The sequence below is a fragment of the Sinocyclocheilus grahami genome, unplaced genomic scaffold (genome assembly GCF_001515645.1).
Source record: "Sinocyclocheilus grahami isolate Dianchi unplaced genomic scaffold, SAMN03320097.WGS_v1.1 scaffold19.1, whole genome shotgun sequence".
Lineage (NCBI taxonomy): Eukaryota > Metazoa > Chordata > Actinopteri > Cypriniformes > Cyprinidae > Sinocyclocheilus > Sinocyclocheilus grahami.
In genome coordinates, this window is record NW_015505198.1 from 1,909,674 (window position 1) to 1,922,221 (window position 12,548).

At 34.0% G+C, this 12,548-nt stretch overlaps 1 protein-coding gene across 1 annotated transcript in view; it reads left to right on the forward strand.

Annotated features, from left to right (window-relative positions):
• The window catches only part of LOC107554781 (tomoregulin-1-like), a 30,523-nt gene that overhangs the window by 9,272 nt on the left and 8,703 nt on the right, over window positions 1-12,548 (forward strand). The window contains exons 2-9 of the mRNA XM_016237391.1: window positions 4,401-4,510; window positions 5,657-5,786; window positions 6,565-6,591; window positions 7,942-8,041; window positions 9,536-9,684; window positions 9,818-9,874; window positions 10,038-10,158; window positions 10,269-10,430. Of these exons, the coding sequence (XP_016092877.1) occupies window positions 4,401-4,510; window positions 5,657-5,786; window positions 6,565-6,591; window positions 7,942-8,041; window positions 9,536-9,684; window positions 9,818-9,874; window positions 10,038-10,158; window positions 10,269-10,430 (856 nt within the window). The remainder of the gene's footprint in view (window positions 1-4,400; window positions 4,511-5,656; window positions 5,787-6,564; window positions 6,592-7,941; window positions 8,042-9,535; window positions 9,685-9,817; window positions 9,875-10,037; window positions 10,159-10,268; window positions 10,431-12,548) is intronic.

Consider the following 12,548-nt stretch of genomic DNA (forward strand, 5'->3'; position numbering starts at 1 on the left):
TTTTCTGTCAATATGGGGTGCTGTGTGTACATTGAGGAAAAAAAAATTACTTAAATGATTTTAGCAAATGGTTGCAATATAAAAGAGTGAAAAATTTAAGGGGGTCTGAATACTTTCTGTACTCTATATATATATATATATATATATACACATATACATATACATAGATGCCTCATTAGCAACTGTTTCTATGGGCCACAATGTGTAAGCCATTCGCCATTTTTGGAACGGTCTGCAAACCTTTGAATGCATAAATTATATATAAAATAAAACGTTTTATATATATATATGTATATATATAAAATTCATTGCCATGGTATGTATCAAAGTATCATGATATTACCATTTGATACCATCTCTCAGATGTCACATTGTCCTACCTTCTTGTATTTATGAAGGATGTCCTATATCATATTTCTTGTTTAATGCATCTATGTGTCTTTATGCATGCTCATGTTGATGCCATGTGTCAAAGGGTGCGAGACAAGAAGTGTTGTTTCTGTCAGGCAGGAGCCCCACAAAAGGGAACATATAGTGCCATGAAAAGGTTTTTGCCCCTTTCCCGGGTTTTTTTTTGTTTTTTGCGTATTGCTCTTAAAAGATTAAGATCATCAAACAAATTTTAATAATACACAAAGATAACCAGAGTAAATACAAAATGCAGTTTTGAAATAATGATTTCATTTATTAAGGGAAAAAGCTGTCCAAACCTGCCTGGCACTACGTCATTCGCAATCCTCATTTGCATATTTAATCATAATATTTCAGAAGACTCGTAATACAAAACATTTGTCTTAATGTACTGTTATTAATCAAAATTGCAAGTATGGTTCTATATATTACAGTATTAATATATATTAGTGCTGTCAAACAATTAATCGCGATTAATTGCATCCAAAATAAGTTTTTGTTGTTTACATAATGTGTGTACTGTGTATATTTATTATGTATATATAAATACACACATGCATGTATATATTCAAGAAAAATGTTATATTTGCATATTACATTTATTTATATATAATATAAATTATATAAATATATACATATAAATACATGTAAATATTTTCTAAATATATACTGTATGAGTGTGTATTTATATATACATAATAAACATACACACAGTACACACACATATATTATGTAAACAAAAACTTATTTTGGATGCGATTAATCGCGATTAATCTTTTGACAGCACTAGTGTTAACTAATTTAAGAAGAAACTAACTTACCTAATAAATATATATATATATACACACAGTACATACACATATATTATGTAAACAAAATCTTTTAATTTGAACGCGATTAATCATTTGACAGTACTAATATATGTGAGTGTGTGTGTGTGTGTGTGTATATATATATATATAATTCACCTGTGGTTTCTTGCCTTAAGAACATTTTATTCATTATATCACTTTTATTACTGTACTCAGGCTGTGAAATCCAGCTTACTCTGACAGTGTTCTTATTATCAGTCGGTCTATTCCCACAGGTGCCAGACCCATCACATCATTTATCACAGCACTTTAACACCTCCACAGATTAACCTCTCATCTCATTTAAACAGCCTGATTAATTAACTTCTCAAGCTGCTGCTCCTCCAAACTTCTCTTGTCTGAAGTCTGTGCATTGGTGTGATTGGAACACTTCATTTCTCTAAAACCACTTGGCCGGGTTTCTGTGGCCGCAGCATTCGAGCAGTTTTCCAAATGCACGCGCGGCTCGGCCGAGAGCCATGAAGCGTCTGTAGTGGCTTTAAGTGTCTGCTCCTCATTAACGGGCTGTCCTTCGCCTCGTCTCCTCTGCCTGCATTTACACCAGGGTTACGGCTGCCCGCTGCCATGCATTTGCTTGACCAATGACCTGCTTTGGTGTGCTTTGTTCTTAATTTATATGAAATCTTCATTCATATCCAGAGGATAACAGTGAGAATCGTTGTCATTGGCTACTGTGCTTGTTTTGAAGTGCTTTGTTTACATAGATCTATTTAAAAACAGAGAATTAAGAAAAATGAAAACATTTTGATTTTCTTTCAAAGTAATATTACCAACACTTACAATACAAACCGGTTAACCCGGTTAAGTGTAATATACAATTGATCAATTTTTTTTCAAATTCTGAATATAGATAGATAGATATTTTTTTTCAAAAGTTTGGGGTTAACAGAAGTCTGTTGCTCACAAAGGCTGTATCTATTTGATCAAATATACTGTAATGATGTGAAATATTATTACAATTCAAAAGGTTTTCTATTTGAATATATTCTAAAATTTAATTTATTCCTAGATGCAATGAATATTCAGCATCATTGCTCATCTTCAGTGTCACATGATATTTCAGAAATCATTCCAATATGCTGATTTGCTGTGCATCATAACATTTCTTATTATTATCAATGCTGATACATTTATTGCAGGATTCCTTGATGAATAGAACATGCTAAAGTTTAAAATTTAAATCTTAATTTGTAACATTAGAAATGTCTTCATCATCATATTTAATCAATTTAATGCATCCTTGCTGAATAAAAGTATTCATTGCTTTTGAATGAAAGTGTATAAAACCTGTTCATAATATCATGCTTTATTGTATATCATCATACTATTTTTTAAATATATGCAGTTGTATTTATGTGGAACTGTAAGATACTAAAAAATAGTATCATGTTATCAGCTTCTGTGATTGTCCAGGGTTTCCAAGGTATATTTGGGTTTTTAAATATGTTTTGTGGGAATATGTTGTTTCAAACCTGTATGTATGTCTTCTGAGGAGCACAAATGAAGGTATTTTGACATCTTTGTCAATGGGGTCCAAAACATTACTGGAAGGCAAAACACTTGAGACATTTTTCAAAATATCTTCTTCTTTGTTCCACAGAAGAAAGAGAGTCATACAGGTTCGAAACGACATGAGGGTAAACATTTTTTTCAAATTCTGAATATAGATAGATAGATAGATATTTTTTTTCAAAAGTTTGGGGTTAACAGAAGTCTGTTGCTCACAAAGGCTGTATCTATTTGATCAAATATACTGTAATGATGTGAAATATTATTACAATTCAAAAGGTTTTCTATTTGAATATATTCTAAAATTTAATTTATTCCTAGATGCAATGAATTTTCAGCATCATTGCTCATCTTCAGTGTCACATGATATTTCAGAAATCATTCCAATATGCTGATTTGCTGCGTATCATAACATTTCTTATTATTATCAATGCTGATACATTTATTGCAGGATTCCTTGATGAATAGAACATGCAAAAGTTTAAAATTTAAATCTTAATTTGTAACATTAGAAATGTCTTCATCATCATATTTAATCAATTTAATGCATCCTTGCTGAATAAAAGTATTCATTGCTTTTGAATGAAAGTGTATAAAACCTGTTCATAATATCATGCTTTATTGTATATCATCATACTATTTTTAAAATATATGCAGTTGTATTTATGTGGAACTGTAAGATACTAAAAAATAGTATCATGTTATCAGCTTCTGTGATTGTCCAGGGTTTCCAAGGTATATTTGGGTTTTTAAATATGTTTTGTGGGAATATGTTGTTTCAAACCTGTATGTATGTCTTCTGAGGAGCACAAATGAAGGTATTTTGACATCTTTGTCAATGGGGTCCAAAACATTACTGGAAGGCAAAACACTTGAGACATTTTTCAAAATATCTTCTTCTTTGTTCCACAGAAGAAAGAGAGTCATACAGGTTCGAAACGACATGAGGGTAAATAAATAATGAACGACACTTCATTCCTGAGTGAACAATTTCTTGAACGCTGTCTCAAAGGTTTGTGTGTCAGATGGAGGCCTTGCTTAATTTCTGTTAATAGGCTTCATACTCGCAGCTAGTGGTCTGAAATATGAATGACAGTTGACAGCTGTTGGACACATGCTCTGTGCAGCTGCTTTCTGGGCAGCAGTCTGATTTCAGATCAGAATGTTTCACAGCTTTGATAATGAGTGGATGAAGCTGATTCTGGACTACAATTTTAACTTTAACTTCCTGGTTCCAGATATAGAAGGTTTTATGGTATATGGATGAACATTCATATGGACCCTCATTAACACAGCATAACCACATTTAGGCTCGTTAAACGCAGACATTTGTTAGCCACCTGAACTTGTAGTATTTTCAGGGGCCACCAGTGGTAGTTCAGTCCTGAAGAGGCCAGATAAAACATACATTTGAACACATTTAACATGCAATTCTGAGAGAAAAAGTCACAATTACCATTTTTATTTTTTTTATTCTTCGGGCTTCCATAGCTTTTTGCTTCACAAGAAAGGTTAAAAGAAACAAGCATACAAGTAAAAATGGTTTCATAGCTTTTTCATAGCCACAAGTTTGGTGTTTAATCAGTCTCTGTTTTGTCTTATTGTCAGATCTGTCAGAGAAGAAGAGCGACCTGCGTGTGTGTGATGCCACCACGTGCCGTTACAATGGCATCTGCCAAAACCACGGCGGTGACATCAAATGTGTGTGCCAGTTTCAGGTACACATTTTACATCTTTTATTTATTACTTTGTAATGCTGTTCACTGTTTTTATGAAACCTATCCTTCAGGAAATTTGCTGAAACTGCTCACCCGCAGGCCATCCGAGATGTAGATGAGTCTGTTTATTCATCAGAACAGATTTGGAGAAATTGAGCATTACAGCACTTGCTCAACAGTGGATCCTCTGCAGTGAATGGGTGCCGTCAGAATGAGAGTCCCAGCAGCTGATAAAAACATCACAATAATCCACACCACTCCAGTGCAGCAGTTCTGTGAAGTGATAATCTGTGAGTTTGTAAGAAACAAATCATTTAGATTGCTTCTGGCTAAAATACGAGTCCTCTATCCAAAATATAGTTGTTGTTTTTTCCCAGTGAAAAAGTCTCAGCGGAATCAGGAGAGAAATATGCACAGATTACAAGCACCATTTACAATCGAAAACAAATTCTGGATTTTGATGTGAGAGGAAAGCTGAGGATGGATTTTTTTTTTTTCGTGGAGGAAGCGTTATTATTGATTATGGACTTGTATTTTGGCCAGAAGTGACTTTTTACAGTTAAAAACGTATTAATGATGGATTTTTGTTTCTTACAAACACTCAGCTTTTCACTTCACAAGACATTAACTGATGGGTTGGAGTGGTGTGGATTACTTGTGGATTATTGTTTTTCTCAGCTGTTTGGACTCTCATTCTGACGGCACCCATTCACTGCAGAGCATCCATTGGTGATCAAGTGATGCAATGCTACATTTTCCAAATCTGATGAAGAAACGAATTCACCTATATCTTGGATGGCCTCAGGTTGAGTCCATTCTCTGCAAATTTAAATTTTTAGGTGAACTATTCTTTTAATTCACGGCCTATCTTAGACTTATTGCTGGTTTGATGGCTTCTGTCCACTCTTGATCCTCTGAGAAAAATCGTTGATAGTTGTGAATTTTCTGTGATCGACCTTCGAGAAATCACGCTGAATCGATGCTTTAGCATTTACCTGCATTCCTTTTCCCCCTCATTGATGAGTGAGCCATTTCAAACATATTAAAGTGAAAAATCATAAGTGGCTGAACTCGATACTGCATTCAAAACCACCGATTTCCTCGCCATATCTGAGAATCCTCACACATGTATTGTGTTTGCCGCAGTGCACTAAGAACTACATCCCTGTGTGCGGTACAAACGGAGACACCTATCAGAACGAGTGCTATCTGAAACAAGCAGCCTGTACCCAGCAGAGACCCATCTTTCTGGCCTCTGAGGGCCCCTGCTATCCTGGTGAGTCCAGACCGTCTCCTCCACTTCCTGAAATGAAAACCTGACATCTTCTGCCTTAGTTCATATTACACTGACTGTGCGTGTTTTAATAGAACAAGTGTCACACGCATTTTTTTAAGATGCTTGTTACTTTAAGAAAAATAAAGTATTAATAGTTAAAAGTCAATTTATATATATATATATATATATTATACAGGCATTTCTTTTATCCAACATTATGAATTTCAGGGACTTTTCTGTCATTTTCCATAATGTTGGACTTAGATTGCATTTTATACATTAATTAAATAAAAAATAAAATAAATTTATATATATTTTATGTGACTGATGCACATTATCAAGATATTTATTCAAATAAAAGTTAATTTGATTGGATTTTATTTAGACTACATTTTTGATGAGCCTCTAACGGGCCACTGGTGACAAAAATTGCCATCAAGAGACATAAAGATGAACTACTTTTGCAAGTTAGATGGATGTTTCTGAGGTCCAGAAATGCTATTTTAACATCCTGTGTACATGCAGAGGCTTTATATTAGAGACTCTAATGAGCAGTGTGATCTGATACATGACAACCTTTATTTTTAGCTCTAATTAATCTCATGATTACTTTTCATCCACAAATTACATGCCATGGCTCATAATAATTTGATATGCATGTTAATAATACATAATACAAGGACTATGCACTACTGCTACCGCTGTATGAACTCTAGACATATATCGATATATTTATAAATGGAAAGTTATAATTAGTCCTACTTGTTTCTTGTTCCAGATAGCAGCTCGGGATCTGGAGATGGAGGTTTGTTTTCTTTTCCTAATATTTTTTCTGACCATAAAGCAGCAACGGTAGTATCAAGGAATTTTGACCTACAGACAAATTATCCCAGAAACGGGTCACCTCCCATCACTCCGGAGCGCTGTAGATCAGCCAAAACATGCCATCAGAGGTTATTTTTAGCCCCATCATGAAGTTGCCAGTTCTGTGATAAAAGAGTGACCCCGCGCTGTGCTGGGTTTGAACCTCCTCTGGAGCGGGTTTTAAAGATGAAGGCCGCTCTAGAGCTGTCATTACAGCAAATTACAGACCACTCAAGTGCTGCTGAGTATGTACTCGCTCAGTGGCCACTTCTAAAATCTATGCTATGCCACTGTGTATTTTTAATCGTTCGTTTACATAAAAAAAAAAATAAGATTTTAATAGATTTGAACTTTTTGTCTCATTTTTAAGTGCCAGAATTTCTCTATTTTGGTGTATTATATAATACAATAAAAAATAATAAAGATTGATAAGGAAAAAATAAAGATATTTATAATAATAATATAAAATCTTTATATATTTTAAATATATATTAATTTTAAATGTACAAATAAATGTATAAATAGTGTCAAAATAGAATTTTCCCTAAGAACGTAAAGTTATTTGTTTTTCTGTGCGGTTAGTAATTTTTGTATAACAACATTTTTTTTTAAAAAAATTTTTTATTTTACATTAATGATATTTTTATAATTATGCCAAGCTTTTTAGAAAACAATTTCTAAAAGTTTTTATTACCTAAAAGTTTCTACAATTTTGAATTTCAAATTTCAATTTCAAGTTGTTTTCTTTTTAAGATTGCAAGTATTTCAAAGTGCCTTTAATTAAAAAAATCTGCCAAATTTGGTCATTTATAGTTAGTGCCATCAAACGATTAATCGCATCCAAAATAAAAGTTTTGTTTACATAATATATGAGTGTGTACTGTGTAAATGTATTATGTATAAAGAAATACACACACATGCATGTGTATATATTTAAGAAAAATATGTTGTGTTTTTATATTAAATATATTTATATATAATATAAATGATATGAATATAAATATATATACTGTATGTGTATTTATTTATACATAATAAATATACACAGAACACACACATATTATGTAAACAAAAACTTTTATTTTGTATGTGATTAATCGTTTGACAGCACTGTTTATAATCAAATGGACAACTAGGAGGAAAACAGTTGAAAAAATACAGTAAAAGTATATCATGTAAATAAGGCAGCAACAGATATTCAGAGTGATCCTCAATGCTAAAGAAAATGCTTTAATAAAATGTATTTTTTTTAAATAACCTTAATTTAACTTGTGTTATCACTGTCTTACAGAATATGAAGGATCAGGCACAGATTCCGGCAAGAAAATCACAAAATGCAGCAACTGCAAGTACGGTGCCGAATGCGATGAAGACGCAGAGGATGAAGACTCGTACGTGCTGCGTTCAGTCCTTTATGATTTTTGCTTGTGTCGTCTGGCAAGATTTACAAGAGTATCCAGGAGTTGTTAATTAATAAGTCTTGTGCTCTTTCATGCCAGCTTTTTAAAGTAGTGAATGTATGTAGTTTTATTATTATAATTTTTTTTTACAACATCGGAAACAACTGCCATTGTGAATAATGCTGGAAAGAATTCAGTTCTATCAAAGCCCAGAAAATAACATTACTCCCATGAGACGGGGAAGCGTAGCAAAACTTTTTTGTATCAAAAGTTTTTGTGCCTGGTTCATGTTACTTTTGCATTTTCTTGCCAAGCGCTAATGAACAGTATGGACTAACTCCAGGAAGCACTGTAGCTTCCAAGGACATGAGATTCAGGAGCCCAGGGAAAAAGAATCCTATGTCAGCTCTCAAACACTCACAGCTGATTAGAGTTACATTACGTCAGCCAGCAGGGGGAGACAATCACACCGGCTGCTCTAACAGGGACCATCCATTGATGTAGTATTGATGTACGGTGGGATTTACAGCTAATCTTATTAGTGACCAAATTTACCAGGCATTAAACCTTATAGTTGCTTTAGTATCATTGATATGCTCTTATCGTGTATCATTTTTTAAAATATTTTGAGTTCGATTTTGTTTTCTATTTTCATTTTATTTTAAGTTTTAGTATTTTTTTAAAAAGTTTTTTTATAAACATCTCTACAGTTTTTGTTTGTTTATTTTTTTGTTATTTTAGTTCTTAATCTAAATGAAAATGTTGCCTTGACCACTACCTAAAATAAAGTTGCTGATTTTTTATTTATTTTATTTAATACAATTTGTTTTTTCAGTTCAGTTTATTTTCTTTTAAGTTATTAATTTTATTTTTATCGTTTTAGTTCATTATAATAAGGCTGATTTATGGAAGCCCATTTACGCCACTGCATAAGAAAAAAAAAGGAATTTCTACATTTTATCTCAAAGTTCAGAGATAAAAATGTCAGAACTGTGTGATATAAACAGAATTTGCAAGACGTAAAGTTGCAGTTCAGAGAAAAATTGTCTAAATTGCAAGATATAAACTCAAAGTTCGGACCAAATTTCTCACAATTAACATCTCGCAATTCTGACTTTTTTCTCTACATTTTTAGTTTAAATCTCACTATTCAGAAAACTAAAAAAGGCAATTGTGATTTTTGTGACTTTTTATTTATTTATTGTGAGTTCATATCTCATAATTCAGACTTTTCTTCTCAGAATTGCGAGTTTATATCTAACAATTGTGAGACTTAAACTCGAAAGAACAAAAGCCAGAATTGTGAGATAATTATCTTTTTTAATTTTTTTACACTGTGGCTGAAATAAGCTTCCTTTGTGGTATATTCAGGGCTTTATCGAAAACATTTGCTACTGTTAAAGTGCCTAATGTTTGGCCTTTAAATAATTCATAGCACAATTGAGACTCGCAGCATTTAAATTAGTCTGTTCTTCTTTGTTGCAGCTGTTCGTGTAAAATCGACTGCAGTGGGCACAATGAGAATCCAGTGTGCGGCACAGATGGAAACTCCTACCACAACCCCTGCCTGGTGCGAGAGGCGTCCTGCATGAAGCAGGAACAGATTGATGTGAAACATTTAGGGAGATGCCCAGGTCAGATCCTGTCACAGTCACAGCACTGCAGATAATGCATCAAGCCAATTTTTTTTTTATGTGAGATTTTGAATGATAGATGTCTACCTAAGCCAATCCGTGTTTTTGTTTTTGTTTTTTTTTTATCATTTAGATAAAGACAAAGCTAAGAAAACTGAAGCTGGACTCCCCCACAAGCCAGAATTGATTGGTGAGTACATTCCTAATCATATTCATCTTTTAATCCCTTCCATAATGTGAAATATTTCAGGGTGAAGAAAAATCAATGTGTTTAAGTTTTAAAGCAAAGCTACCTAGGAGCTAAATCTGCTACTTTGAGCAATGGAGTTTAAAATCGATTGTTGTGTTTTCAGACCCAGCAAAAGCCGGTGAAGGAAAAGGATACGGCTGGATGCCCGCTCCCTGCACGGACGACTACGCCAACTTCTGCGTTCATGGCCAGTGTGAATTTAATTACGGCATCGCCTCCTGCCGGTGAGCATCTTGTATTTGGTTGCACGGATCTGTGTGCATCCGTTCAGGTGTTCATTAAAATGGACATTTGTTGGGAAATGAGTTTCAGATGGTTTCTTGTTTTTCCACAGGTGTGACTCAGGTTACACAGGAACACAGTGTGATGAGATCGCTGACTTTAACATCCTGTATGTGGTACCCAGTGGTCAGAAACTTCATTATGTGCTCATAGCTGCTATCATTGGAGCCGTGCAGATTGCCATTATTGTGGCAGTTGTCATGTGTATTACCAGGTAAGAGCTGGAGGAAAAAAATGTAATATATTTCACTACAATAACATTCGGATTATTAAACAAAATTGACAATTTTAGCATCTTTTAAAAGCATGCATGACAGTAATGCATTTTCTTAACATTGATGATATTAGAAATTTGAGCTAATTTAAGATTTATATTAACACAAAATTTAACTAATATATATACAGTGGTGTGAAAAGGTTTTTGCCCCCTTCCTGTTTTTTTAATTTTTGCATATTTGTCACACTTAAAAGATTCAGATCATTAAACTAATTTTAATATTACACAAAGATAATGCAAGTATATATATACAAAATGCAGTTTTTAAATGATGATTTCATTTATTAAGGGAAAAACGCTGTCCAAACCTACGTGGCCATTTTGAATGATAGATGTCTACCTAAGCCAATCCGTGTTTTTGTTTTTGTTTTTTTTTTATCATTTAGATAAAGACAAAGCTAAGAAAACTGAAGCTGGACTCCCCCACAAGCCAGAATTGATTGGTGAGTACATTCCTAATCATATTCATCTTTTAATCCCTTCCATAATGTGAAATATTTCAGGGTGAAGAAAAATCAATGTGTTTAAGTTTTAAAGCAAAGCTACCTAGGAGCTAAATCTGCTACTTTGAGCAATGGAGTTTAAAATCGATTGTTGTGTTTTCAGACCCAGCAAAAGCCGGTGAAGGAAAAGGATACGGCTGGATGCCCGCTCCCTGCACGGACGACTACGCCAACTTCTGCGTTCATGGCCAGTGTGAATTTAATTACGGCATCGCCTCCTGCCGGTGAGCATCTTGTATTTGGTTGCACGGATCTGTGTGCATCCGTTCAGGTGTTCATTAAAATGGACATTTGTTGGGAAATGAGTTTCAGATGGTTTCTTGTTTTTCCACAGGTGTGACTCAGGTTACACAGGAACACAGTGTGATGAGATCGCTGACTTTAACATCCTGTATGTGGTACCCAGTGGTCAGAAACTTCATTATGTGCTCATAGCTGCTATCATTGGAGCCGTGCAGATTGCCATTATTGTGGCAGTTGTCATGTGTATTACCAGGTAAGAGCTGGAGGAAAAAAATGTAATATATTTCACTACAATAACATTCGGATTATTAAACAAAATTGACAATTTTAGCATCTTTTAAAAGCATGCATGACAGTAATGCATTTTCTTAACATTGATGATATTAGAAATTTGAGCTAATTTAAGATTTATATTAACACAAAATTTAACTAATATATATACAGTGGTGTGAAAAGGTTTTTGCCCCCTTCCTGTTTTTTTAATTTTTGCATATTTGTCACACTTAAAAGATTCAGATCATTAAACTAATTTTAATATTACACAAAGATAATGCAAGTATATATATACAAAATGCAGTTTTTAAATGATGATTTCATTTATTAAGGGAAAAACGCTGTCCAAACCTACGTGGCCCTACGTGAAAAATTAATTGCCCCCTCCTGTTAAATCATGAAAGAACTGTGATAAACCACTTTATTTTAGAAAGCCGAGTTAAATTTCACTAGCCACACCCAGGCCTGATTACTGCCAGACCTGTTGAATCAAGAAATCACTTAAATAGAAGCTGTCTGACAAAGTGAAGCATGCTTAAAGAGCAACACTTCATGCCGCGATCTAAAGAAATTCAAGAACAGATGAGAAACAAAGTAGTTGACATGTATCAGTCTAGAAAGGGTTATAAAGCCATCTCTAAGGCTTTGGGACTCCAGGGAACCACGGTCAGAGCCATTACCCACAAATGGAGAAAACTTGGAACAGTGTTGAACCTTCCCAGGAGTGGCCGGCCAACCAAAATTACTCCAAGAGCACAATGACGACTCCTCCAGCAGGTCATAAAAGAACCCAGAACAACATCTAAAGAACTGCAGGCCTCACTTGCCTCAATTAAGGTCAGAGTTCATGATTCAACAAGAAGAAAGAGACTGGGCAAAAACGGCATCCATGGGAGAGTTCCAAGGCAAAAGTCACTGCTGACCAAAAAAACACAAAGGCTCAGCTCACATTTGCCAAAAAATATCTTGATTATCCCCAAGACTTTTGGGCAAATATTCTGTGGACTGATGAGACAAAAGTTTAACTTTTTGGAAG